The sequence below is a fragment of the Leopardus geoffroyi genome, chromosome A1, assembly GCF_018350155.1.
Source record: "Leopardus geoffroyi isolate Oge1 chromosome A1, O.geoffroyi_Oge1_pat1.0, whole genome shotgun sequence".
NCBI lineage: Eukaryota > Metazoa > Chordata > Mammalia > Carnivora > Felidae > Leopardus > Leopardus geoffroyi.
Genome location: NC_059326.1, coordinates 187,473,265 through 187,499,085, shown reverse-complemented (window position 1 = coordinate 187,499,085; position 25,821 = coordinate 187,473,265). Strand labels below are relative to the sequence as shown.

Sequence of the window (25,821 nt, the reverse complement as noted above, 5' to 3'; positions counted from 1 at the left end):
GAGAGGTTAATTTACTCAAAGCCAAGTCTGTCAAACTAAAAAGTCCCTGTTCTTACCTGTGATGCGATACAAGCTCTTTTAGAAAACTGACCTTAATGACATCATACTAGCTTTTCCTGAGAGTGTAGTCCGATTGTTAAATTTAACCCTGCAAGATAATTAACTGCCATGCTGGCAAAAAAAAAAAAAAAAAAAAAGAGTAGGAAAAGTTTCCCAATTTAGGTTTCTCTAGCAGTTTTTAAAATGTTTACTTATTTATTTTGAGAGGGAAAGAGAGAGAGAGAGCACGAGCAACGGAAGGGCAGAGAATCCCAAGCAGGCTCCGCACTGTCAGCTCAGATCCAACTAGGAATCAATCTTACTAACCAAACCGTGAGATCATGACCTGAGCCAAAATCAAGAGTTGGACACTTAACCAACTGAGCCACCAAGGTGCCCCTAGCATTTCTTTAAGGCAAAAAGCAAGACACATCCTCAGGACCCCAATGCTTCTCTCTTTGGCCATTTCAAGAACAAATGTTTCCAGCAGCACAGGGGCATTAGATACTTACATATAACCCTTAAACTTGTTGAGGTGGTTGTTGGGTTTCTCACACACGATGGTGTTGCAGAAACATTCGGGTTCGAACTGCACCTCCTGTGTGTGAGAGAGATCACCATGAGGTTATTAATTCAGAGGAATTCAGTTTTAATAGGATCACTAGGAGAGCTAATCACTGTTAGAAGCACTGTGAATAAGGTAATCCCTGCTTTGTCACACTGCAAGAGTTATAAAATGTGAGAAGAAAAGTGAAATCCTCATTAAGAAGGAGGAAGTAGGTGCAATGAAAATGCTGGAAAGTCGGATGTAGGGCAGAGGGAGGCTCCTGCCTGGCTCACATTTCTCTGGCAGTCCTGGGTTTGAGTTTCCTGACCAGCACTGTCCAACGGAGCTCACAGCGATGATGGGAGTGTTGTAAGTCCTCACTGCCCAATGTGGAAGCTACTAATCATGTGTGCCTGGTGAAATGTGGAAATAGGACCAAGAAATCGATTTTGAAATTTTATTTAATTTTAATTAAAGCTAAATAGCTACATGTGGCAGGTGGCTACCACATTGGGCAGCACAGAAATAATAAAAAAGAGATTATAAATCACACCACCTAAAGGTAACCAGAATTAATATTCTTGTGTGTATAATACTTCCAGGGTTAAAATACATATATACATATGTGTGTGTGTGTGTGTGTGTGTGTGTGTAAATTGTACAAAACACATACATGTATAATGTGCGCACATTTATGGATTTTGGAAGATGAGATGGTGTTCATATAAACTGAAAGTTTTTACATCTTAAATTTTTTATACATCTTAACACCTGGATAGAAACCTGGTGTATGAATGCCACCATGTTCATTTAACCATTTCACTAGAGAACACTTATATCGTCTCAATTTGTTTTTCTGTTGTAAACATGATGTGAAAACTGTAGCTAATAAACAGGCTTTGCTGTACTCTTCTTCTAGATGCTGTGATAAGAACATACTATCATTATATAAATAAATATATATATATATTTTAGAGGGAGAGGGAGAGAGAGGGAGAGAGAGAGAGAGAGAGGCAGAAGGAGAGGGGGAGAAAGAATCCCAAGCAGGCTCCACACCCAGTGCACAGCCTGATGCAGGGCTTGATCCCATGACAGTGAGATCATGACCTGAACTGAAATCAAGAGTTGGATGCTCAACCGACTGAACCAGCCAGGTGCCCCACATATTATTTATTTTTACATTTATAATTATTCTATGAAGAATACTAATCATCCTCTCTTTAGGGATGGAAAAACCATGGCTCAGAAGGGTAGGTAGGCTGCTCATAGCTGTACCAGCACTAGGATTTGAACCCAAGTATGACTGCAGGCCCGTTTTCTACTTGCACAGCATGCTGCCCCCTCCCACCCAAGTAAACATTCCTATAGCTAAGTACTTCAGACACATTCTTGCCTTTTTCTCCATGATTTCTCTTTCATTAGGTTATCTAGTTGTACAATATCTTAGAGTCCAATGTTGGGGGCAAGGGACACAACTGGAGAAGAAGAGATCTTGCTTTCTATCCACGTTGGCTAATACTCCCTTCAATTCTCAAGCCTCAGTTTCCTACTCTGTAGACTGGGGCTAACACCACCTTCCCTGTCCATTTCATTTGTGTCTGGAAAGATAGAATTCATGTGGAAAGTTTTAGCAGATGTAACATGCTGTGTAGAAGGAAGGAGTGTTAAAGATGGGATTAGAAATGGTTTCCTGGGTAGAGCTTTCGGCCTGAATTTATTGCCAAAAGCTTCAAGGTACAGCTGTTCAAAGGGGCAAATTGATTAGAAGAAATGATAGCATTTTCTGGCTTCGTATAAATATACTGTCCATTGGATCTGTGGGGGCGCCAACATAAATAAACTCTCCACTCACTTGAAATAAATTACCCATCCAGGAGTTTCTAAAAATATGGTCCTTTTCTCTCCAGGTATCGATTCTTTCAGGGACAAACACTTGCCGAGTCCTGAGATGATGACAAATCACGCTGTAATTTGTCAGCTGCTTTCATGCCTTTGATTAAGCCATGTGCTTCGCTCTGAGCTATACCTCTCGGCTCATTGCAGGCTTTCTAAATCCAAACTCATTTCAGGTATGAGTGGCAGCGGGTCTCAGAGCTAATGATCCTGCTGCAGTCAGTCCACGGTGTCTGTTTAATCATACCCAGCAGATGCCAGCAATGTGACTCTTGTCCTTCAGCTGGGGCTTCCTGGTCACCTTCCTCAAGTATCCCTTGTTCTCTTTTTCTTCTGGGAACTGGCCTTGGGTCCTCTGTCTCCCTCTATCCTGGAGAGGTGACTTCGCCCTTTCTAATTACCTTTTCCCTGGGCTTCCTACTTCCTTCCTCAAGATGGGCTGTGAAGAGGGGCATGTGGGTCTTGCTACCTTCCAAGATAACCTCTCAGGATTACTTGTTCTGAAGGACTTGCTATAGCCACTCCAGGGAGTTGCCAGGAGAACCAAGGATAAGAAGGCATGGGGGGGGGTGGGTACTATACGAAACCCTATAAATCTGTCAGGGTCATTATTTTTTATTTTTAATGTTAATTTATTTATGAGAGACAGAGCATAAGCTGGGGAGGGGCAGAGACAGAGAGAGAGAGAGAGAGAGAGAGAATATATCCAAAGCAGGCTCTAGGTTCTGAGCTGTCAGCATAGAGCCCATTGTGAGGCTTGGACTCATGAACTCTGAGATCATGATCTGGGCCCAAGGCTTAAGCAACTGAGTCGCCCAGGTGTCCTGAGGGTCCTCATTTTAACCTTGGTCAGAAGTTTCTGATTCCCTTCTGATTCATTACCACACAGCTCTTTTTAGCTTGCGGATGTAGCCTACCTATCTGACATTTCTTTCCGACTCAGCCCTTTACCTGAGAAAGCCCCACTAATAAGCAAAAAGGCCTGGGGAGCCATCAGGGTCCAGGAAAAGATAAAGCCTTTCCAGAGAGGAAGGTGTATGTCTCCGCATTTCTTCAGGCCAGACCCACCTCCTCTGAACACACACAACGTGCCAGGCACCTGTCATTAAGTTCTCACAGTAACTGGTAGATGTGCAAATGGAGACTGAAGTAAAGCAATTGTCTTGTGGCTGGTAACAGGACCATGACTGCCCCTCAAATCACTGGAATCCAAAGCTAATTACCATCATTGTTGTCGCCATGGTCAATTGGTGTTACCATCATCGATATGTTTAATCCTCTTTGTCCTCCTATTTTTACTGTTCTTGCCACAGCACTTATTGAGTGCTTGCTGTGTGCCAAGAACCAACTAAATATCTTATATACACTATTGCCTTTAAATTATACAATAATGCTATCAGGTAGTTCTGATTATTATCTCTATTTTACAAGTGAAGGAATTAAGGTCAAGGAGATCCAGTGATTTTCCCTGTGACACACAGATAGCAAAATGAGAACACAGGATTTAACCATAGGACTTCTGATGTCATATGGTTTGCTCTCTTAAACCATGGTGTTATTTTGATGCACAAAGGAAAGATCAGTGTTTAAGGTCTCCTCTTGGCTCCATTTCCTTTCCTATGTTCCTTTCCTACTTTTTATAATTGAAGTATCTGATATAATAAATAAATTCATATATGTGGAATTAAAAAACCAACCCCCAAAACACTGAGCTCATAGATTTAGAGAACAGATTGGAGGCTGCCAGAGATGGGGTGGGTGAAATGGGTAAAGGGGATCAAAAGATAATAAACTTTCAGTTAAAAAATAAGTCATGCAATGCAATGTATAGCAAGACTATAGTTAATAATATTGTACTGTATATTTGAAAGTTGCTAAGAGTACATCTTAAAAGATCTCATAACAAGAAAAAAAATTATAACTATGTGAGGTAATGGATGTTAACTAGACTTATTGTGATTTCACAGTATATACAAATATGAAATAATTATGTCATGTACCTAAAACTAATAAGTGACTTATATCTTAATAAAAAAATAAGCAAACCCCAATGCCTAGAAATCATCATTATTATCATGATAATGATCAGCATCATCCTTTTTAATGTGGGTCAAATAAGGAAGCATAAAAAAACTAAATTACATAATATTGTCATGCTGACCTTTGATTTGCCTCTATTGAATGTTTTTGATTGTTTCTAAAAGATTTCTATGTTTTATAAAAGGTTTTTCTTATAGTCATTGGCTCACTGTCATCCTTTTTCTTAAGATCTATATAGACAGCTAGTTGGTAGGCAGGTCAAGGCATTTCTAGACCAGAGTATCTCAACTTTGGCACTATTGACATTTTGGGCTGGATAATTCTTTGACTTTTAGCAGCATTCCTGGTCTTTAAGAACTTGATACCAAGAGCACTCTCCCCTTCTGCCAGATGTGATGACCAAAAATGTTTAAGGACATTGCCCAGTGTTTCCTGCATAGAACTGAGCATTGCTTTAGAACAAATTTAGGGTAAGGAGATATAAAGTTGCCCAGATTGAGAACACCCTCTAACCTATCTGTCCATCAGGAGAGGACACGATGGGATTTTTTTTTCCTTTCTCTTCAATTGGAAAAAAAAGGTTAGGTTTTATGACTGGGGGGAGGGAGGGTCCTAATGACTTGTAATAAGAGACATCTGCATATATCACTCTATACTATATAAACTATGGAGTCTATTATATAAGCATGGTGGGGGTTTCCTTGCAATATATGTATTGTGCTAAGGTTAAAAATAAAAGGGAACTGATAATGGAAAAAAGTGAATTCCTTGTCTAAAATATAGTAGAAAATATATAGAAAAGACCACAACTAATAACCAATGCAATGTGTTATCTTTTCCAAGTATATTTGCATTTTAAAGTAGGGTACCTTCAAAGGGTAGAGGTTAAGACCCTACCTAGATAGGGGACATTCTTTTGAGGATTGTATACATACATACATACATACACATATACATATATTAATTTTTTAAGCACTTAAGAGGGTTTTTTTTTGCCACCTCCTCTGTGAAGCCCACCCAAATCTCCATAGACCCTTTCACCCCAGCCAATGAGAATTGTTCCTTTTTATGTGCTTCCACACCACACTGCTCATGACTCCATTTAACACTTACATATCTGAATCTATGCTTCCTCTCATAGCCTGCTAGCTTCATCTGGGGCATCTCCCATAATACCTTGTGGCAACAGGCATACCACCAAGACTTGTTGAGATAAGGTTAGTACTGGAGAGGGTGATATTAGGAATGTATATATTGAAAGGTGATGGATGAAGAAATGAAAGGAAGACCTCTCTGTAAAGATCACCCAAAACAATTGGGAAAAGCCCCAGGGACAAATCTTAACTTTGATTCATGGGAATAGGACTTCTTCTTGTAAGGAAATTCTTTGGCTCAACTAATTAAAAAAAAAATAGATAAAGTCCTAGGTCCCAACATTCCAACATGGGCCAGACTAGTCTCTTATCCATTCATTCATGTATTCAAACATTTATTGAATATCCATTATATATGAGGCATGGGGGAAAGTGAGAATCAGAAGGGAGAGTTTCTTCACTATTTTTTTTAATATTATTTTTGAGAGAGAGTGACAGAGCATGAGCAGGGGAGGGGCAGAAAGAGAGGGAGGTACAGAATCTGAAGCAGACTCCAGGCTCTGAGTTGTCAGCAGACAGCCCAACGTGGGGCTTGAACTCATGAACCATGAGATCATGACCTGAACCAAAGTTGGACGCATAACCGACTGAGCCACCCAGGTGCCCCACCAGGGAGAGGTTTCTGACACAAGTCAATTATTGCAATCATAAAATAACTCAAAACGCCCAGATTATCCCAGGTACATCAATGGCAATATGTATAACCCCTTCTTTGGGGTTAAGGTATCCTCACTGACCTACGGCTCAGAACCAACAAGCTGCATCCCCCAAGGACCACTGGGAAGGCCAAGGTTTAGCAAACAGGATGACATATGTTCTAGTAGCCAGAATAGGCTATTTCCCCTGCACTGACCTCAACTTTTATTTTCCTAGACTTATTTTCCACTGTTCTTCATAAATGAATTTCAAGTTGATTAATAAATATGATTATATAAATTTATGAATGAGTTTTTGAAATTATTTGTAGTAGATAGTTGCTTTCTGGCTACCCACCTTCCAATCTGCTCGCTTTTCCTTAACAATCCTTTGACTTCCTTTTGAGAAATTACCTCTCTTCTGTGCTTTGTAATGTTGATGAATTCTAAGTCAGGATGCCCTTCCCATTAGACTCACTCACTCTGGGACTTTGACTTGAGTGCAATGACTCAAGGAAGGAAAAACAAATGAGATCATGAAGTAATTGCTTCTTCCAATACTCTCCCATTGCACTGAGATTTCCTTTTTTTGGTTCTTTTTTTGGGAGCTGGGGTTTCAACTTTTCTTTCATTCTGTAAGCCAGACTGTGTGCTGCTTCTTCCCTTCTACCCTACCTCCCACCACATTTTTGCAAGGATACTATTTTGCTTAAGTTAGCCAGAACTATTTCTGCTTCTTGCAAAAAGAAGTCTGATAAAAACAGTGGCCTATTCAATTGCATGGATAGATCTCCATCTTTAAAAACTAATGATTTTTATTTATTTGGTGAAATTGCAGTTCACAAAATGCTGCCCCTTATTTACTTGATCTTAATTGATCTTCCCAGATTTCCTGTAGAGAGTTCAGGACAGGTTAGTCCCATTTTATTGGAAAGAAAACTAAGTGTTGATTGTACTAAGTAGCTTGCCCAAGGTCACACAGCTCATGAGCACCAAGGTTTGTCTGATTCTAAAGCTTATACATGTCCTTTCCTTGATGTAAGCATTTAATGCTATCTGCCCACAGGAAAAAAAAAAAAAAACCCTCTGGGCCTTTTTCATGCTTATTTGCAAGTTTTCCATATTGATACTTCTCTTAAACTTCCATTGCCAAGCTCAAGTGTTAGACTTCTTAAGGACCCACGTGTCCACCACAGACAATAGCAACCTCTCCTTCCTTTGAACAGACAATTCTTAATATCCATACTACTCACTTGGAACTTGTAATATCTTCCACTCTTAATAGTTAAATACCAAGCCATTTCTACAAGCCAATTGGTAGATTCAACATTGCAACTTATCTACAAATCCCTATATGCAGCAAGAAGCCATCTGTAGACAGAGTAAAAATAAGTCTCATACACATGGTTTTCCAATTTCTGCAGGGATTCTTGAGATCAGCAAATTACAAATCCAAATCCACAGCTTTTTGTTTTATTTTCATAATAATGGACACTCAAAGGACAATTGCTTTCAGGTATGAGGGTTGGGGAGGGGTAAGGTTTTCAAAGATTTTTGATAATCACAAAGGGTCTTTAAATTAAAAAAAAATAGGTACCCACAGTCTTAAATTCTTAGAGGATAAGAAGTATACTTTAGATCACTTTGAAACCCCACCACGGTCATTAGGAAATATTCAAGAAAGAGTCTGTTAGTAGAAGAGAGACAGAAGTCAGCTAAATTTTTTCCTTAAACACAGAATGTACTTATTTACAGAGTTTTTACTTTGATCCAGGGACATGTGTGAAAAAGAATTGAATCAGGGATGACCAAGCTTTGGTGCAGCTCTGTCTCTGTTTCTACATGACCCTCAGGGTATATGACTAGAAAATCAGCCCCATACTGGAGAGAGGATGGCAAAGCAGAATAAGTCTTTGTGGAGGGCTCATGGAGGTGGAGCCAGGTTTCAGATACACAGATTACAGCCTTCCAGGGGCTACACAGGAGGTACACTGCATGCAACCTTAGGAGAATACTCTTTAAAGTTTCGCTTCTTTTTTAAAGCTTATTAGTTTGGAGAATGCTCAAATCAAATGTTCTTCACTCTCTAGCTGCTGATCCAGGTGACTGAGGTTTCCTTCCTGGCATACAAATAAGCAACCCTCTGATTTCTGAGAATTCTGTCTGAAAAATAATGACAGTTACCAGCATTTGATAACCTTCCTGTTCCTGGCCAGTGGTTGAGGTTCTTTTCAAGATAACCTGCAACAGAGTGACTGGCAGTTACTTTCCTTTCTGACTCTGGGTGAGGAAATGATCTGCATATGCAATCACCTGGGTGTGTGTCCCTGCCTGCCCAAGAGATTCCCACCAAAGCACACAGACTGGGTTACAGGGCTGTGGGCAGGAGATGCGATCTAAGGATTCCATACAGTCTTGTGTGGCCTTTTTTCAAGTGTACAAATGTTCTGATTCTTATTCAGGGCTAAGACTAAATTTAATCTCAAAATCAAGTTATGACATTTTCCAAGCTATAAGGCATGGGTTTGACATGCCAAGAAAATACTGGGAAAAGAATGATGTTCTCTGTCATTCTTAAAAGGAAACAATTACTAATTGTTTGTGGGACTATTTATTAATAAATGTCTTTGTGATTCCCTGTTAGAGTATAGAGTCACAGCCTCTCTCTCATTTGCAGCTGAACACTATAGCACCTGGCACAGAGGATATATTCAAGGACTCACTGGTGAATCAATGAGTGAATACATGATACCTGAAATATGGACATCTGCCACCAAGTGGGCAGTGCTGCCTTAACAGAATATAGTGTTAAACTGGCAATTTTTTTCTGCATCCGTTTTTCTTGCTGTGGATAACTGAGACCAAAGAAAGTAACATGACATCCAATATTTTGTACCTCATATTTTTGGCAAAGAAGATCACAAAAAAGACAGTATGAATTCTGGTTTGAGAAACTTCAATATTAAGTTAGTCACAGAAGAGATGACCATAATGTGTCACCTCTCATGAACAACAACAAAATATCCTAGCACAGATCTAATCAGATACTAGTTGGGTAAATGAATTTATTGACTGAAACACAGTGAAGTAGGCACTACTGCTGAGAGTGATAAGTCTATGGAAGCACAGAGGGAGGAGAGATTCACTCTGGGTACATTGCAGAGGATGTCGTGGAGGCAGAGAGAAGGCAGATAGGGAAGGAAGGTTTTGTAAGCAGGAATACCACTAGGGGCATGGGAGAAAGACAGACAACCTCAGGCCTTTCTCCTTAAGGATAGAGGAACTTGGTCAACAGTAAGTTGGGTGTATATAGCATAATTATATAATGGATATTTATTGCTGAGCCGCTCAGAACTCTCCTGCTCCTAGACCAATTTCCACCATACAGTTGAAGCAGAGGATGCCTTTCCTTCTGGACTGAGTTAATTGGTCTAGGGTTGGGTACATAATACCAGCCAGACCAACCTTTGTCTCTTTCCCAGTCCCTCTCAAGAGGTGAAGCTGTGAGTGTAGGTCTGTTTGTGAGAGATGAAAGCCAAATACAGACAGACACACAGACAAAAAATGAGCATTGCACTGATGGATTCCAAATTTCTGGTTGACATGACCCTAAGGCCCAATTCACCCTGTTTTCTTTCAATAAAGTCTCTGTAAGCTATTTTGAATTGGGGTTCTGTCACATGCAGTCAAGAGTCTTGACTAATCCTTATACTAGATTGGTATGGTTCTCCTTTGAGGCATCAAATATTTCCCACATTGTGCTGAAATACTCACAGTTATCCTTAGTGGTTAAGACTGTGAAGACCACTATCAAAATGTAAATATGTTATCATGGAGTAGGGAGACAGTGGGAAAGAAGAAAACTTGAAGCTATCATCTATTAACACCTTTAGATGATCATATCTTTCACATAACCTAGCAGAGCTTCCTCATAAGTCCCTAAAGGGACAAAAATTAAAAAAAAAAAGACTTTTAAAAAATGTTTTCTAACATTTATTTGTTGTTGAGAGACAGAGTGAGACAGAGCACAAGCAGGGGAGGGGCGCAGAGAGAGGGAGACACAGAATCTGAAGGAGGCTCCAGGCTCTGAGTTGTCAGTACAGAACTGGAAGCAGGGATCTAACCCATGAACCATGAGGCCATGACCTGAGCCAAAGTCAGACGTTCAACCAACTGAGCCTCCCAGGCACCCCTAAAAAAGACTTTTTAATAGAAGTTTTCAAATAGTGCTAAACACTGGGAAGGAGAAGGAATCTCCCATGTTTGTGGTGTGTGTGTGTGTGTGTGTGTGTGTGTGTGTGTGTACGCCCACGCATGCGCTCATGCCTTAGAAGACCTCTGGAGGGGAGAATCACCAAAAAAAGGTCAGAGGACTGCAAAAAATAAAACTAAGTTTTTTTTAGGGTTGTGCCCATCATGGTCTCATTATTATCATTTCAAATAATTGTATAGTTTCATTATTTTCATATTTGTGAAATTGTATTTATTTGAGAAATAAAATAAACATGTAAAGGGATCTAAGAATTACTTTAGCAAAGGGAAAAATAATCAGGTACATCCAAATTGCCTTCCAAGTTTGGCATAACCCTGCATTAGCTGAGTAATCTTTGATAAGATTTAATCTTTTAGAAATTGTTTCCCCATCTTGAAATTATTACTAATTCTTCCCTTTTCTACTTCTAAGGATTGTTTGTGTCAAATATCAAAATACAGTATACTTTGTACTACAGAGGCTAATTGATTTTGTCTAATGTGGGAGAAGGACTTACATATTTAATATTGGTGAGGTTGTATAAAGACCTCTAGTCCTGAATTTCAAGTACCAGCATAAATCCTCATCTATTTAATCTTTAAAAAGTCCTAGTTCTGTCCATTTAATAGCACAGAAATAATGATCAATCCAATACCAATATGTACCTTCAACATGTACTTATTGTGATTTCTAAACACTATTTTCTCTTAAAAGGGACTAGATCTATTGAAGACTATTGAGGTCATGAAAAAGAGCTCTGGAGCCAATGTGAAGAAGGTCCCGCTGGCTAAAAATGGGGCAATCAATAAAGATAACAAACGCACTGATTTGACACACATCAAATATGTTTAAATCCATGAGTGCATATTGATAGTAAAATAGACAAACTCATTGGTCACCTGTGCAGGATGGTAGGGAATCAATTCATGCAACAGCGACATATCCACCCACAAACACAAATCTAACCTGAATCAGATTTAGGCACTAGCTCTAACTGCCAATTTACAGAAATACAATGAACAGGGAGACATGTTAAATTACATAACTGGGAGACAATGCGATCAGCAAAATCCAGACTATGGGAAATTTCATAGAACAAATAATCTTATTTATTCAGCAACAAGAACTAAATATACAAGAAAAACAAACAAACAACAAAAAAAAAAGAAAGATGAATAGGGAACCTATCGAATAAAAGAGAGTTAAGCTTATCTAAGTGTTTAGACTTATTTGGATTCTGCTTTTTTTAAAAAAATGTTTTTATTTATTTTTGAGAGACAGAGAGAGCAAAAGTGGGGCAGGGGCAGAGAGATGGGGGACAGAGGATCCTAAGCAGACTCTGTGCTGAAAGCAGAGAGCTTGATGTGGGGCTCAAACTCATGAACCATGAGATCATGATCTGAGCTGAAGTTGGATGCTTAACTGACTGAGCCACCCATGCACCTCTAGACTTGTTTGGATTCTGATTCAAATAAACTGGAAGATATTGAACACTGAATTGAAAGTTGATATCAAGGAATTAATGCTAATATTTTAGGAATGATAATGGTATAGGGGCATTTTTAAGAAATCCTATCCTTGAGAGATAGATATTAAAATGTTTGCCAGTAAAATGTTGCAACATTGAAGATTTGCTTTGAAATAAATTGCAGAATGAAGAGGGTGAGGCTATTGATAAAACAAGATTGATTATGAGTTGATTGTTGAAATCAGGTGATGGGCACATTAGAAACTTATCATATTATTCTCCCTACTTTTGGATATGCTTGAAAATTTTCATAATAAAAAGTTAAAATAAGATAATCCTGAGTTTAAGTCCAAGCTTAGTCCACTGCTAGCAGGGTTACTTAACTCATCTGTCAAATGGCGATAATCAAAGTGCTTATCTCACAGGGTTATTTATGGGGAGTATAAAGAGATAATAGGTATAAAACACTTAGGAGAACTGCCTATGGCACACAGTATATGTTTAATCAACCTATCTGTTGATATTATTTATTATCATCATATATCATCATGTAGATTTTATATTAAAGGGATACTAGAAAATTTGCTCTCTGCTCAACATTTAAGCAGTGGATAATAGGTAGAAGGGCTATCATTCTTTTTTTTTTAAAAATTAATTTATTTATTTTGAGAGAGAGAGTGTGTGTGAGTGGAGGAGGGCCAGAGAGAGAGAGAGAGAATCCCAAGCGGGCTTCGTGCTGTCAGCAGTGTGGAGCCCCAACGTGGGTCTTGAAATCATGAATCACAAGATCATGACCTGAGCTGAAATCAAGAGTTGGGCGCTTAACCAACTGAGCCACCCAGGGGCCCTGAAAGACCCCTTAGGGTCTTTCTTAAGGAAACTTGGAACAGCCTGTCAGGGGCAGGTTCTATTACAAAATCCACCAGGAAAGAGACTTTTTCTCTGGTTGTCAGGGCAGGCAGAGTTGAGAGAACATCTACCTTTTGCTTCATTCCAGGTGCATTATCAGTGAACCACGAGGGTGATAAATAAATAACTCATTTACCCTATCTCAATCTTTTGGCAAAGTGCTCTGCTGCCTAAGTATGTTAAAGTCAGTGTACACATTCATTGCAGAGGATCCAAGCTACAATGGTTCTTCATAATTGAGAAAATGGTTTAAAATCACTAATCATCATGGAATGCAAGCTAGTTAAAAAGGAGAGTCAATTAAAAATCTTTAATTTGGGCAATAAACAGATAAGCACAATTATTAATCATTGATGCCCTTGGCCACTGCTTTCAAACTTTACTGTGCACAGGAATCACCTGGGGATCTTGTTAAATTGCAAATTCCAATTGAGTTGGGGCAGGGCCTGAAATTCTGCATTTCTAAGAAGCTTCCAATTGATGCTGAAGAGGTTAGTCCATATATCATACTTGCTGTAGCAAGCACTTGTTTAGTACTGGGAAATGATCTGACACATGTTTTAGGAGGACTTAGGATTCAGTGACTTGGATAAGATATACCCAGAAATATGTTTGATCTCAAACACTAACTGGAAGAATTAATTTCTGACTCTTTGGCTTTGGTAATTTACATCTACCAAAATAAATGTCACATACTCCTTTTCAGGCATTAAATTCCCAGTACTCATCTAGGAAATCCTTTTAAAGAAGAGATTTCAGGTATCAGAATGTCACCAAAGAGAAAATGGTACAATTTAATTCTCTAATAAAGTCCTCTGACCTGCTCAGCAGACCTTAGCATAAGACTAATTTTGGATCCCTTCCCTTTCCTCAGCAATGGGATGTGGGAATAAATACTGCAAGAATAGGTCAATAATTTTGTGAATTCAAAGATCACCCAGCATGATAAAAGTCTGAATTGAAAAAACAATTGGCCTGGTCCAAGTTGAATTCTGAGAAAAAGAATTTGAAAGCAACTCTTTGGGGGGCGCCTGGGTGGCTCAGTCGGTTGAACGGTTGAACGGCTGGCTTCAGCTTGGGTCATGATCTTACGGTTTGTGAGTTCAAGCCCCACGTCGGGCTCTGTGCTGACAGCTTGGAGCCTGTTTCGGATTCTGTGTCTCCCTCTCTCTCTGCTCCTCTTCCACTCATTCTCTGTCTCTCTTTCTCTCAAAAATAAATAAACATTAAAAAAATATTATAAAAAAAAGAAAGCAACTCTTTGGAAACCTTGAGAATGATGTCTCATGTCACAGGAGGAAATTACTTTTGAGAAGCTCTTTTATGTTTATAATTTCATTGGAACCTGTTTGGGTAACTGGAGAATGAATTGCCTAAGTCATGAAGATTGTTAACTTCTCTGTTACTGCTCACCTGCTTTGATCATGTGTGCTTCACAATCCAGGTTAATTTTCCCCCCAAATTTTCATCAGAATGCTAGAATTATTGTCTTGAAGAACAGTTCTGAAAACTCAGGGTTAAATTTTAAAAGATCTGTTGCCTGCAGATCTTCTCAGAGACCTTACTATGTTGATGTATGCTGGAACCTCTAAGAGAGGTCGACAGGACACAGATTTTTCCATCCAGATTTGACCATGAACCTTGTTTTTCAACAACTGTCTCTTGAGATAAGCATTTGGCAGACTTCACTTTGAGAAATGCTGATATAGGGGAGCTGGGACAAAGTTTGTCTTAGTGATTTTGAATTAACAGAATATACTAATCTCTCATCATCCACAAGATGTAAAAATGAGTGTGGGTGTACGAATGGGGTGGAAAATTTCTAGAAATCTGTTAGTAAAAACCCTTTTGGCAAGGTGAAGGTATTAACCCCTAGGGATTTAGAAGGAAAACAAACAAAAGCCATTGATACTTATTACTTAAGATATCAAATTTCCATACAAACCATATCTGTAGGTACCCAAAACCTTCTCTGAGACAATGGTAAGATATGCTATTTCTATTCCTCAGAGTTTCATCTGTAAAGGAGGATAGATATATCCATCTCACAGGGTGGTTGCAAGGACTAACAGGGACAATGCATGCAAAGAAACTAGCACATGTAAGAAGCACGGAGATGGCAGTTTTGTTTTTATTATTAAAAGTGTTTTTTGTAGGTGCCCAAGGTGACACAGGTGACACCTGTTGTACAGGTTTTCAAGAAGGTAGTAGGTTCATGTTGAGATCATATGGGGGAACATTTAAAACATATGCATGCTTGACCCCTACTCAGTCCTGGTAAGCCATAACTTAGTGATAATGTGGAAGGATGCATGTATATTTTTAAAAGATTCTCTCTGTGGTAATTATGGTACATCTTGAACACCTCTAATGTATTTGGGACAAATCCCTAAATTGTGATACCACATCTCCTGTAGTAGTCCTGGAATGTGTTCCTTGGAATAAAAGGTTTCTGTGGTTAAGTGTTTAGAAATGGTACATACTCGTACCTGTCTCCTCTCCTCCTTGGGCTTACCAAAGTACCTGAGAAGTCTGCCACAAATATTTGAAATATTTGAAAATTTGTAACCTAATGTCTTCTGTCTTTTTGATTTTGCAAAATGTATTTTTCTTGCAACTGTCATCAATGTCTGCCCAACACATTTGAGAAATGCTATAGTATAGAGTTAGAAGAGAATTCTACCTATATTCAGAAATCTTTTTGCACTGATGACATAAGGGAGAAGCAAGATAGCAAAGAACAGCCCAGATTCCTTTTTCAGGGACCTGGATAAGCCTACTTTTATTCTTCCTACCATGTACTACTTATATGTGAAAAGAATATTAAAAATGATAAATGTGTGCTTTCAAGTAAACATCTCTGGGTAAACTCTGGGTAATAGTCAATAGGCCAGGGAGATGAGCTGCTACAAACCTTAAGAGTTGAGACTTTGGATAAACTTGGTTTTGAATCTTGTTTCAAGCACTTCCTGGCTCAGTGACCTTGGGCAAGTAACTTAACCTTCCTATGCTTCATTTTCCTCAGGTGTATAGTGGGGACAATAATAGCCCTCTCTCAGTGGGGATTTGTGAGGATAAAGGAGATAATCATGCAAAGGCTCAGTAAGGACTTAATAAAAGTACGTCATCATTATAACTATTATTATAGAAATGGAAAAACACACTTAAGCAAAGTGAGGGGGAGAATGAAGGAACAAATAGAGAACGCTAAAAACCTTCAAGCTCAAATAAATCTTCTTCCCTTCACAAATGAATTTAACTTTTTTTTTTTTTTTTTGTAAATCATTATGCCAACTACCCTGTGAGAATTCAGGGTTAGAGTTTGAGAGATGTTATTAAATTGGCTGGTCTATGGCACTGGAGTGTGAATGACCCTTTTATCTGGCTCTTCATTCCAGTCAAATCCCAAACTATCTGACTAATTAAAATACAAGAAACAGCTTGGGAGCTGCTGCCAGAGACAAAAAGAGAAGCTACTGGTTGAAACTCAACAACCCTGAAAACCCGCTGGCTGAGAGAGAATAAAGAGGACTCAGAACAGAGATGAGGAGATTGGGAAGGGGAGGCAGAGGGGTAGGTTTGTAAGCAAACACAAGTTTCACTCCTCCCAGAGCTTTGTAAAATAATGAAATAGAATAGAAAGTCTCAGAGTGCTTTGCATGTAGTATCAGGTGGCAATTTTACATCTCACATACACACATCCACCTGTGTGTGTTGCCCATGCATAATATGTATTTCTTACTGTGAGTTATGTTTAAAGAAGCTTAAAAGTCTCTGATCTAGAGGGCAGGCCACAGGGCCCTGAGCCAGGAAATAGATTGCTGTGTATCTAGAATGGCTTTGTGAACTTTCCTCAGATCCTGCCCTTGTAAACTCTAGGGTGATTTGGTGAATGTGGTGGGGACAAGCAAAGGAGAGAAAACTTAGACACCCAGCACCAGTGCAGTGACTGACTTGGGTGGGGCCTGGAGACCAATGGAAAACTGAACGTGAGAAGTGACAAGAAAAGCAGATGGCAGCCATGTGGTCATGGTGGTTTCCATGCCCAGGGCAGTAAGTGCAGCTGAGGTATCAGCAACAGACCATTTACTGTGGGCCTACTATGCACCAAGCCCTATATTTCATTCGCTCCTTCCTTTATCTCATGTGAATCCCATAACAGAACTAGGGGAGAAACACGCAGAGGCGAGAGAAGAGAATCCTGAGGAATCCATCGTACCAAAGAGATTTTGTGAGAACTGCTCATCTGGTGCTTTGGGAGGGGCAAAGTGAGGTAAGGGGAGTTGTCTTCTCTCAAGAAGTTTCAATCTAGATAACCTAACTCTAGCTTATGATAATCTCTGAGGAATGAAGCACTTGCCTTCTCACCCCTAAATCCCCTGACTCATCCAATTTCTCTCCTGCCGAAGACTGGCAGAATGAAGAAAGTGATAGAATTTTATTCTTTTCCATGTGCAGAGAAAGGTTCCAGATTGAAAATCAACCCTTTCAAGGGGATTTTTAATTAAAAATTGGAATATCAATCACACCCAGTTTCAATTACTCAACACATTGCCTATGAACACTGTTGATATTTACTGCAGACTATTTACTGGTCTCTTACTATATGTCTACCTTCATACTAAGTAATTGCTATACATATTGTTCAGTCTTAAGAATCACTCTAATGGAGAAGGTACTATTTTTATACCCATTTTCCAGATGAGGGAATAAAGAAGTGAGAGAGGAGTAACTTTCCTGAGGTGACAATGCTAATAAATGGTAGTGTAGCTCTGTCAACCTCCAGAGCCTGGGCTCATAAACCTCCAGACAATAATGACTTCCCCATGATGTTCAAGGTACCATATGTGTAAGTGTGGGGGTTAAATAAAGATGTTGACAATTGTTCCCTGTTTGTCTATGAGGGAAGGTAAGATGTACACAAGTGAAAAAATAGTTAACAATACCTTCCTATAAGCTTATGCTGGGGTCAAAGTAGTACTAGAGAAGATTCAGGGAGGGAGAGGTTGAGGGAGCAGAGCTGGGCAGGATGGGCAGGGCTGCATAAACATGGAAAGCAGGTTGGTTCCAAGGGTAACCAAATAGATATTAGACTCCTTGGTTTAGAACAGAGACCACTGTTTCCTTAAACATAGTGGGCCCCCATTTAGGAATTCTGAGACTTTTAGCAAGTTATTTACCTTTCTTAAGCCTCAGTTTCCCCATCAGTGGTATAGGGATAATACCCATTAAGAGGCTTGCTGGGAAGATTAAGTGTACCTAAGTGCTTGGGAAAAGGAGGCATCTCCTACTTTCCCTCTGGCACCAGATTGAGTTCAGTTTTCCAGTAGAGTTGGCTTGCTTCTTCCCTTTGACCTCACCTTTGGAAATCTTGGAAAGATCCTTACCTGCTGTGAGAAGCCCTTCACAACACGCCTTTGTTTGAGGTTTGTCTCTCCATCCAGGTTGGCAGTTTCCAGGTGGCAGATCCCATTCGGGTCTGAAGAGAAGAGCAGGAGTATGTCTGCTGGGATGATCTCATTGCATTGCATTTGGATGAAGTCGCCCACACGCACATCCTTCCAGCACTTCTTCACGTAGCTCCGCTGTTTTCTTGGGTGGGAGAACAACAGGGGTCAGAGTGAGTTTTAAGGTTCTCTAGAAAATTAAATGAGTGAACAGAAGAAGGTCCCACCTGTGCCTAAATGTCCCCCAGGAAGCCTGTCGCAAGACTGTTTAGTATTTTACCTCCAAATGACCACCATCATAATCTCTCTAGAAAAGCTAAGCATGACCTATAGAATACCACTAGTAGAAGATCTGTTCTCATGATCATTTAGAGTTTTGATTGACTGCTGGCTGTTGACTGTGCTTAGCCTTGCTTCTTAGCCGAAGAAGGAAGAGGGAGAAGGTGACTACATAGTCATATTATTATATTATTATTATAGTACTCTTAATATACATAATTTTCTAGAATAGCTAGCTAACCTGTAGAAAGCAGGTTGCAAGGAAAGATTATTTCTAATTATGAGAGGAAAGTGGCAGTAGGAAAGTGAGGATATAGACCATTGTGGAGGAAGATCTGGGGCTGTGCTGAAACAGAAAACTCTGGGCAGTCAGGGAATTAGGAAGACAGCAACAGTAAGGTTGACAAGATGGAACCCATGGTGATCATAGAATCAGAGGGCTAAAGAAATCTGAGGAAATTATGAACTGTCTCTTTCTATTCAATGTATCAAGCTCAGATATAACAGTGGCAGCAATAATCACAAATGTAGGATTTCTACTGTGCCAAGCATTAATGTTTGTTAATACTTTATTTACTTGGATAATAACCCACTAGAATAGATATTGTTAGACCCAGTTCACAAATGAGGAAATTGAGGGTCCAAGAAAAGTTTCCAGGGTCTTACAAAAATAGAGCTGAAACCTGAGACCAGGTCCAGCTTGACACACATCCCTACAGTTTTCAATGCTTGGAGATCCTACTGCCTCAAAAGTATCCCCCTCCCTCCTCGGGTCTCAGGGGGTTATGCAGCCTCAGCTTTTGCACCAACAGCAAAAGGACTCCCTACTACCCAAGGCAAGACATTCTATTTCAAGGAGCTCTCATCTTAGAAAGTCTTCCAACTACATAGCCAAATATTGAGCTAGATCTGCTCTCCTGGAGAGCCTGATGTATTCCATCTTCTACCATTTTGTAAATATTTTAAGGCATTCATCAGGTGTCCCCTGAAATCTTTTGGGCTTCCCAAGTGAAATTTAATTTTCCAAGTGTCCTCTGTTATTCTTGTATGAATGATAGTTTCAAGAGCTGTCCTGGAGGTGTGAGCTGTTTCGTCTAAGGCTGCATTTGGAAATGTTTCTCTTTAAATATGGGATGTGGAACCAAACCAATATTCTACATGTGGTCTTTTCAACTGAGCCCAGCTGGCTTGCAGCTGGATGCCTCTCAGACCAGCCAGGCCTAAGGAGGTAAGCTCTCCTTTGCTGTTTTTCTCTACGGATGCTGAACCCCTCTGGGCATGTTATTGCTTCAATTTCTGTTAGAATCTGGGTGCCCACTCATGGCAAGACTACTCTTCCACAGAGAAAGAGATGTGACTGGAATTTCACTTTTCTCTTTTGACTTCATAAAAGTCCCTAAGAAGGATAAGGGCTTGAGGTCTTGCTTCCTCTTTGGTGCCCCCTGGAGAACCCTGAACAAGCCCTCCTAAGACCCCATTGTCCTTGTCATAAAAGATCTATGAAGATGACTCCCCTAGTCCCCTGAAATGAGTGTGCTTCTATCTGGAAGGCCAACCAAGGGAAGGTCTGATCGGAGTCTACAAAATAATCAGGGACATTAGTATTGGGGAAAACCCTGCCATGCTAAAGACCCATAGAATTCTTTGGAAGTTCCCGTGGCTTCAGAAAGCACAGCACAGCAGCTACTGGCAAAATCAGTTGATGGGCAATATCACCCAAATGTCTATTGAAATCACCTAGAGGATTTGGGAGGCAATGCATCTGTAGCATCTTAGTAATATTTCTTCTTTCCATGGAAAGACATTTAACAGGTTTCTAAACACTTTTTGATTCCAGCAGCTTATTTTATCACCTTTTTTTCCCCTGTGAAGAACAAGGACAGTCAGTCCCCACCCCCCATATTTATTTCTCAGTGGCACTTCAGAAATATATTTATCTGTTTATGGATATATTTAGGGTGGATACCCCTCCATCAGAAAGGTGAACATTACTGTAAAATAATTCATGGTTTCTCTGCTGATTCAGGGAAAGATTTGTTTTTTTTTCTTCAGAGTAGCCCTGAGAACACCTGTTAAATGTTCAATTATAAGACTACTTAAAGAAACTGGAATGGACTGTACTCTCCATGGGAAAAGGAATCTCACAGGGCCAAAGAAAGATTGGATTTCTCTCTTGCTTTTTTGTTGTTATTGTTCTTTTTGAGGGGGTGCTTAAAACAAAACAAAAAATTCCTAAATATTGTAGCAAAATTGTTCCAAGTGATAAAGGATTATCACTGAACTTGTCCACATTCTTCCCCACCTCCCCTCTTTGAGTTATGTGTCCTATAAGATAATGCCTTTGGGGATGGTGGGTATCAGCTGATTGCTATAATCTCAGCATTCTGACTGGTATTTGAGATTGGGTTTAGTGAGAATGGCTTTGACTCTGAGGAATATCCTGATTGTCAACTATTCCAGAGCGCACTGGTTCAGAAGATTGTCAAATGCTAGTTGGGATTGGTGTATATATAGACATATTGGAGGCAAGGCCAACATACCTCCATCCATGAATAGTGAATTTCATTCTTCCCCCTTCTAATAAAGGACACCACTGCTTCTTATGGGATCTGGGCTATAAGGGTGATGGAAGATGGAGGGTTATGGAGATGAGCTTATGGTATATACATATTTATAAGTGGTCACTTTTGTGAGCTGGGCTGGCATGTTGTCTTGTCAATTCCCATCATGATGATAGGTGTTATGTGGTAAGTGGAGCCGCCCAAGATGCTGTAAGTCAGACCAGTCTCTGACTTCTATTATTTCTTGGATCTCAGGGAAGTCACTGCCTTACTAGTAACAATCACCTCTGTCTTTCCTTTATATTAATCCTCTTTTCCTTAGGATGATATGTGGTGGTAAAGAAACATTATTAGTCCCTGTTGTAGGCTTACCATCCCCAAGAAAGAGAATGCACATCTCTGTGAACAGAATGAGTGCTTCTCAAACAGAGACATGCATGCTTTAGGCACACATCCCATTATGTGTGTCTGGGAATACAGAGGCTACAGAATCAACATGATTTTGGGATGTTAGTTTTAAAAAACATGTTTTTTTGGGGGGCTGGGTGAGAGGATACAGTTTAGTAATTTAGCTGGTACATAATTTGAAGAATTATGTTTATATTAACCCTAGCATAGTTAGGTTATAAAATCAGAGTCAGATTTTAAAGGAATTTTTTTGGAAAACAATGAGGCATGGGGTAAAAAATGAGACCTTCTTTCACTTGGCTACTTTGTGCTAGTCTCTTGGTCCTCTGGAGTCCACTTTGTCTCCCCAATAATCAGGAATATGAGTATGTCTGTGGAAAAGGCAAGGATGCACAGCCCAAGGGGTCCAGCCAGAGGAGGTAATGAGTGGCTGAACCCAGTTGATGCAGAAAATCAGCATGTCCCTGCATTGAGTGACATCCAGATGTGGCCAGCAGCTGACTGGGTGCCACCTGAGGAAGTCATTTGGAACAGCTGCCTCAGGTGGATGTGTCCATACGCTCTTGATCACCTCCATGCTCAGTGAGTCACACCTGGGAACTGACTGCTATTTTAGTTTCATGGGATGTTCACTGCTGTTTAAAAATAAGACAAATCAACATGGCTTGGGATGAAGACTCCATCTGGCAGATTCTGCTTCGAGGAGAAATTAAGTGGTGCCGTGCTAAATGGCTTTCTGAGAGGAGATGGGGCTTATTAAGAGGGAAATAAACAGCAAGAGAGGTTTCTAACCAACTGGAGTCCATGGGGGAGTAGGTGAAAGGAGAGAAATAGGGGAGGAGAGGATGCTTAAGGCTCCATTTCTCAAGTGTGTGGGTTTTATGAAAAGGCTTGAAGGAACTAGAGTAAAGAGGACTTATCAGGAGGTTTAGGTATCTGTGGGACTTCCTATTCAAAACAGGGTTAGGAACTGACCTCAGCTGTCTTTCTGGAAGCTTGAATGCCAGAGGCAGAACAGTCAGCATCACTACCCCATAATGAAAGGGGAATAACAGGGACAATGAGTGCAGTAGAGGGATAAAGAGTAGATTTGAACTCCAGCTTCACAGTTTATTACTCATGTGATGTTGGGCAAGTTATATAACTTCTAGGAGCCTTTGTTTCTTTAGTTGAAGGTAATATGTGCACTTGCCTCAGAGGGTTGTTGAAAGGATTGGTGACATGACCCATGTAGGGGACTGAGCTAAGGCTTTGCATTTAGTAAGTACTCAATAAATACAAGCTTCTTTTATGATGATGATGATGATGACTATGACCACAATGATAATGATGACAATGATTGTTAATATCATGGTGCGTGCTAACCCCCCACTCTGCCAGCCCCAGCACTCTCTCCTTCATGCTATTGGGACACCCATTTTATGCCCATGATTGCATTTTGTGGCTTGAGCCCAGTTATACAACACACAAACACAAGAAACTCTAAAAATTGAATCCGTTCCCTCAAGCTCAGAAAAGAGGGATTCAAATCCAGCCAATTGAAGACTTAGGTATCTGGCTACTGGCACAAACTCCCAGAAAAGTGTATCCTTAAAATCAGTGCTGCCCACCAAGTTAATTTGCAGATGTTGACAACTGGATTCTAAGGTTTATATAAAAGAGACAAAAGACCCAGAACAGCCGATAAAATATTGAAGGAGAAGAACAAAACTGGAGGACGATTACTACCTCATTTCAAGACTTCAAGCTACAGTAATCAAGACAGTCTGGTACTGGTGAAAGAACAGATAAACAGATCAATGGCCAAAAGAGAGAACTCAGAAATATATATATGTGTATATATATACATATATATATATTTGAGAACTCTCTGAGTTCTATACATATATACACATATATATACACATACACACATATATATATGTATATATATATACACACATACACACACACATATATATATATGACCCTCAATTTATTCATCTATTTATAAATTGACCCTCAATTTATTCATCTATTTATAACAGAAATTCAACTAATCTCTGACAAAGGACCAAAGGCAATATAGTAGAGAAAAGATAGTTTTTCAACAAATGGTTCTAGAACTGGATGTCCACAAAGAAATTTAGACACAGAACTTACACCCATCTTCCAAATTAACCCAAAATGAATCATAGACCTAATTGAAAAATTAAAAACTATAAGAGTTTTAAAAGTTAACAGAAGAGAAAATCCAGATGACCTTGTCTATGGTGATGACTTTTTAAATATTTTTTTTTTTTTTCAACGTTTATTTATTTTTTTTGGGACAGAGAGAGACAGAGCATGAACGGGGGAGGGGCAGAGAGAGAGGGAGACACAGAATCGGAAACAGGCTCCAGGCTCTGAGCCATCAGCCCAGAGCCTGATGCGGGGCTCGAACTCACGGACCGTGAAATCGTGACCTGGCTGAAGTCGGACGCTTAACCGACTGCGCCACCCAGGCGCCCCATGATGACTTTTTAGATACAACACCAAAGGTGCTATCCATGACAGAAATGATTGATAGACTGGACTTCATTAAAATTAAAAAATTCTGCTCTGCAAAAGACATGGTAAAAAGAATGAGAACACAACCACAGACTGGGAGAAAATACGTATTTTACAGAAGACGCATCTGATAAGGGACTGCAATTCAAAATATACAAATAACTTAAAACTCAACAATAAGAAAACAAACAGCTCAACTGAAGAATGAGCAAAAGAGCTGAACAGACACCTAACCAAATATATACATACAGATGGCAAATAAACATATGAAAAGATCCATATGCCATTAGAGAAATGCACATTAAAATGAGATATCACCGTACTCTTATTAGAACAGCCCAAATCCAGAACATTGACAACATTGAATTCTGGCAAGGATGTGGAGCAAGAAGGACCCTTATTCATTGCTGGTGGGAATGAAAGATGGGATAGCTACTTTGGAAGAAAGTTCAACAGTTTCTTACAAAACTAAATATACTTTGACCACATGGTCCAGCAATCATGCTCCTTGATATTTACCCAAAGGAGTTAAAAAACTTATGTCCACACAGAAACCTTCACATGGATATTTATAGCAGCTTTATTCACCATTGCCAAAATTTGGAAGCAAGAAAGATGACCTTAAGTAGGTGAATGGACAAACTGGTATATCCAAACAATGAAATATTAATCAATGCTAAAAAGAAGTGAGATATCAAGCCACAAAAAGACAGGGAGGAAATTTAAATGCATGTTAGTAAGTGAAAGAAGCCAATCAGAAAAGGCTACATACTGCTTGATTCTAACTATAGGACATTCTGGAAAAGGCAAAACTATGGAGGCATAAAAAAATTTGGGGTCACCAGGGGTTGTGGGGGTGAGGCAGAGAAGGTGTAAAGGCATAACACAGAGGATTTTTAAGACATTAAAACTATTCTGTGTGATACTATAATGATGGATACATGTTACTATACATTTGTCCAAATGCACAGAATATATAATACCAAGAGTGAGCCATAAACTATAGATTTTGGGTGATTATGATGTGTTGTGACAAATGTACACTCTGGTGGGGGATGTTGATAATGAGGAAGGCTATGTATGAGTGGGGCTAGGGGTAAATGGGAAATCTCTGTACCTTTCCCCTAATTTTGCTGTGAACCAACAGTAGACTACTCTAAAAAAATAAAGTCTTAATAAACAAAACAAAACAAATCAGAGCTGAAGGGATTTCTAATTCTCAGCTGGGGAAATGGAGGCTGAGTGACCTGGCCAACATACACAGTCATGAAACTTGCATTGGAATCTCTACTCTTTCTACAGTGCCAAGAAAGAGAACCAAGGGCCTTGTGGCTGGCTCAGGAATACTTGTACTACCCAATTGTTTTGCCAGTGGTATGTTGAGGTAGAGGCAGTCCCACAGAGTGGTTAAAAACTTTGGAGTCAGTTGAACCTGATTTGAAACCTGGAACTATCTCCTATATGTGGTGATGCCTTGAACCCACTGCTTAACTATCTGACACTCAATTTATTCATCTATCAAATGGGACAACTAAAATATATTCTATAGGTTATAGTGAGAGCTAACTAAAATAATATGTGAGAAGTATCTAATGACCACACAGCAAATGGCCTTTACTGCTGCTATTATTATCATTATAGTTATTATTAGGTTGGAGCA

At 39.6% G+C, this 25,821-nt stretch overlaps 1 protein-coding gene across 3 annotated transcripts in view; it reads right to left on the bottom strand.

The window, feature by feature from the left end:
• ATP10B (ATPase phospholipid transporting 10B (putative)) overlaps nt 1–25,821 on the bottom strand; it is a 257,027-nt gene that overhangs the window by 69,384 nt on the left and 161,822 nt on the right. For all 3 annotated transcript variants that reach the window (XM_045502834.1, XM_045502817.1, XM_045502826.1), the window contains 2 exons: nt 18,325–18,529; nt 552–637 (listed from right to left, as the gene is read on the bottom strand). In XM_045502834.1, coding sequence (XP_045358790.1) covers nt 552–637; nt 18,325–18,529 — 291 coding nt within the window. The remainder of the gene's footprint in view (nt 1–551; nt 638–18,324; nt 18,530–25,821) is intronic.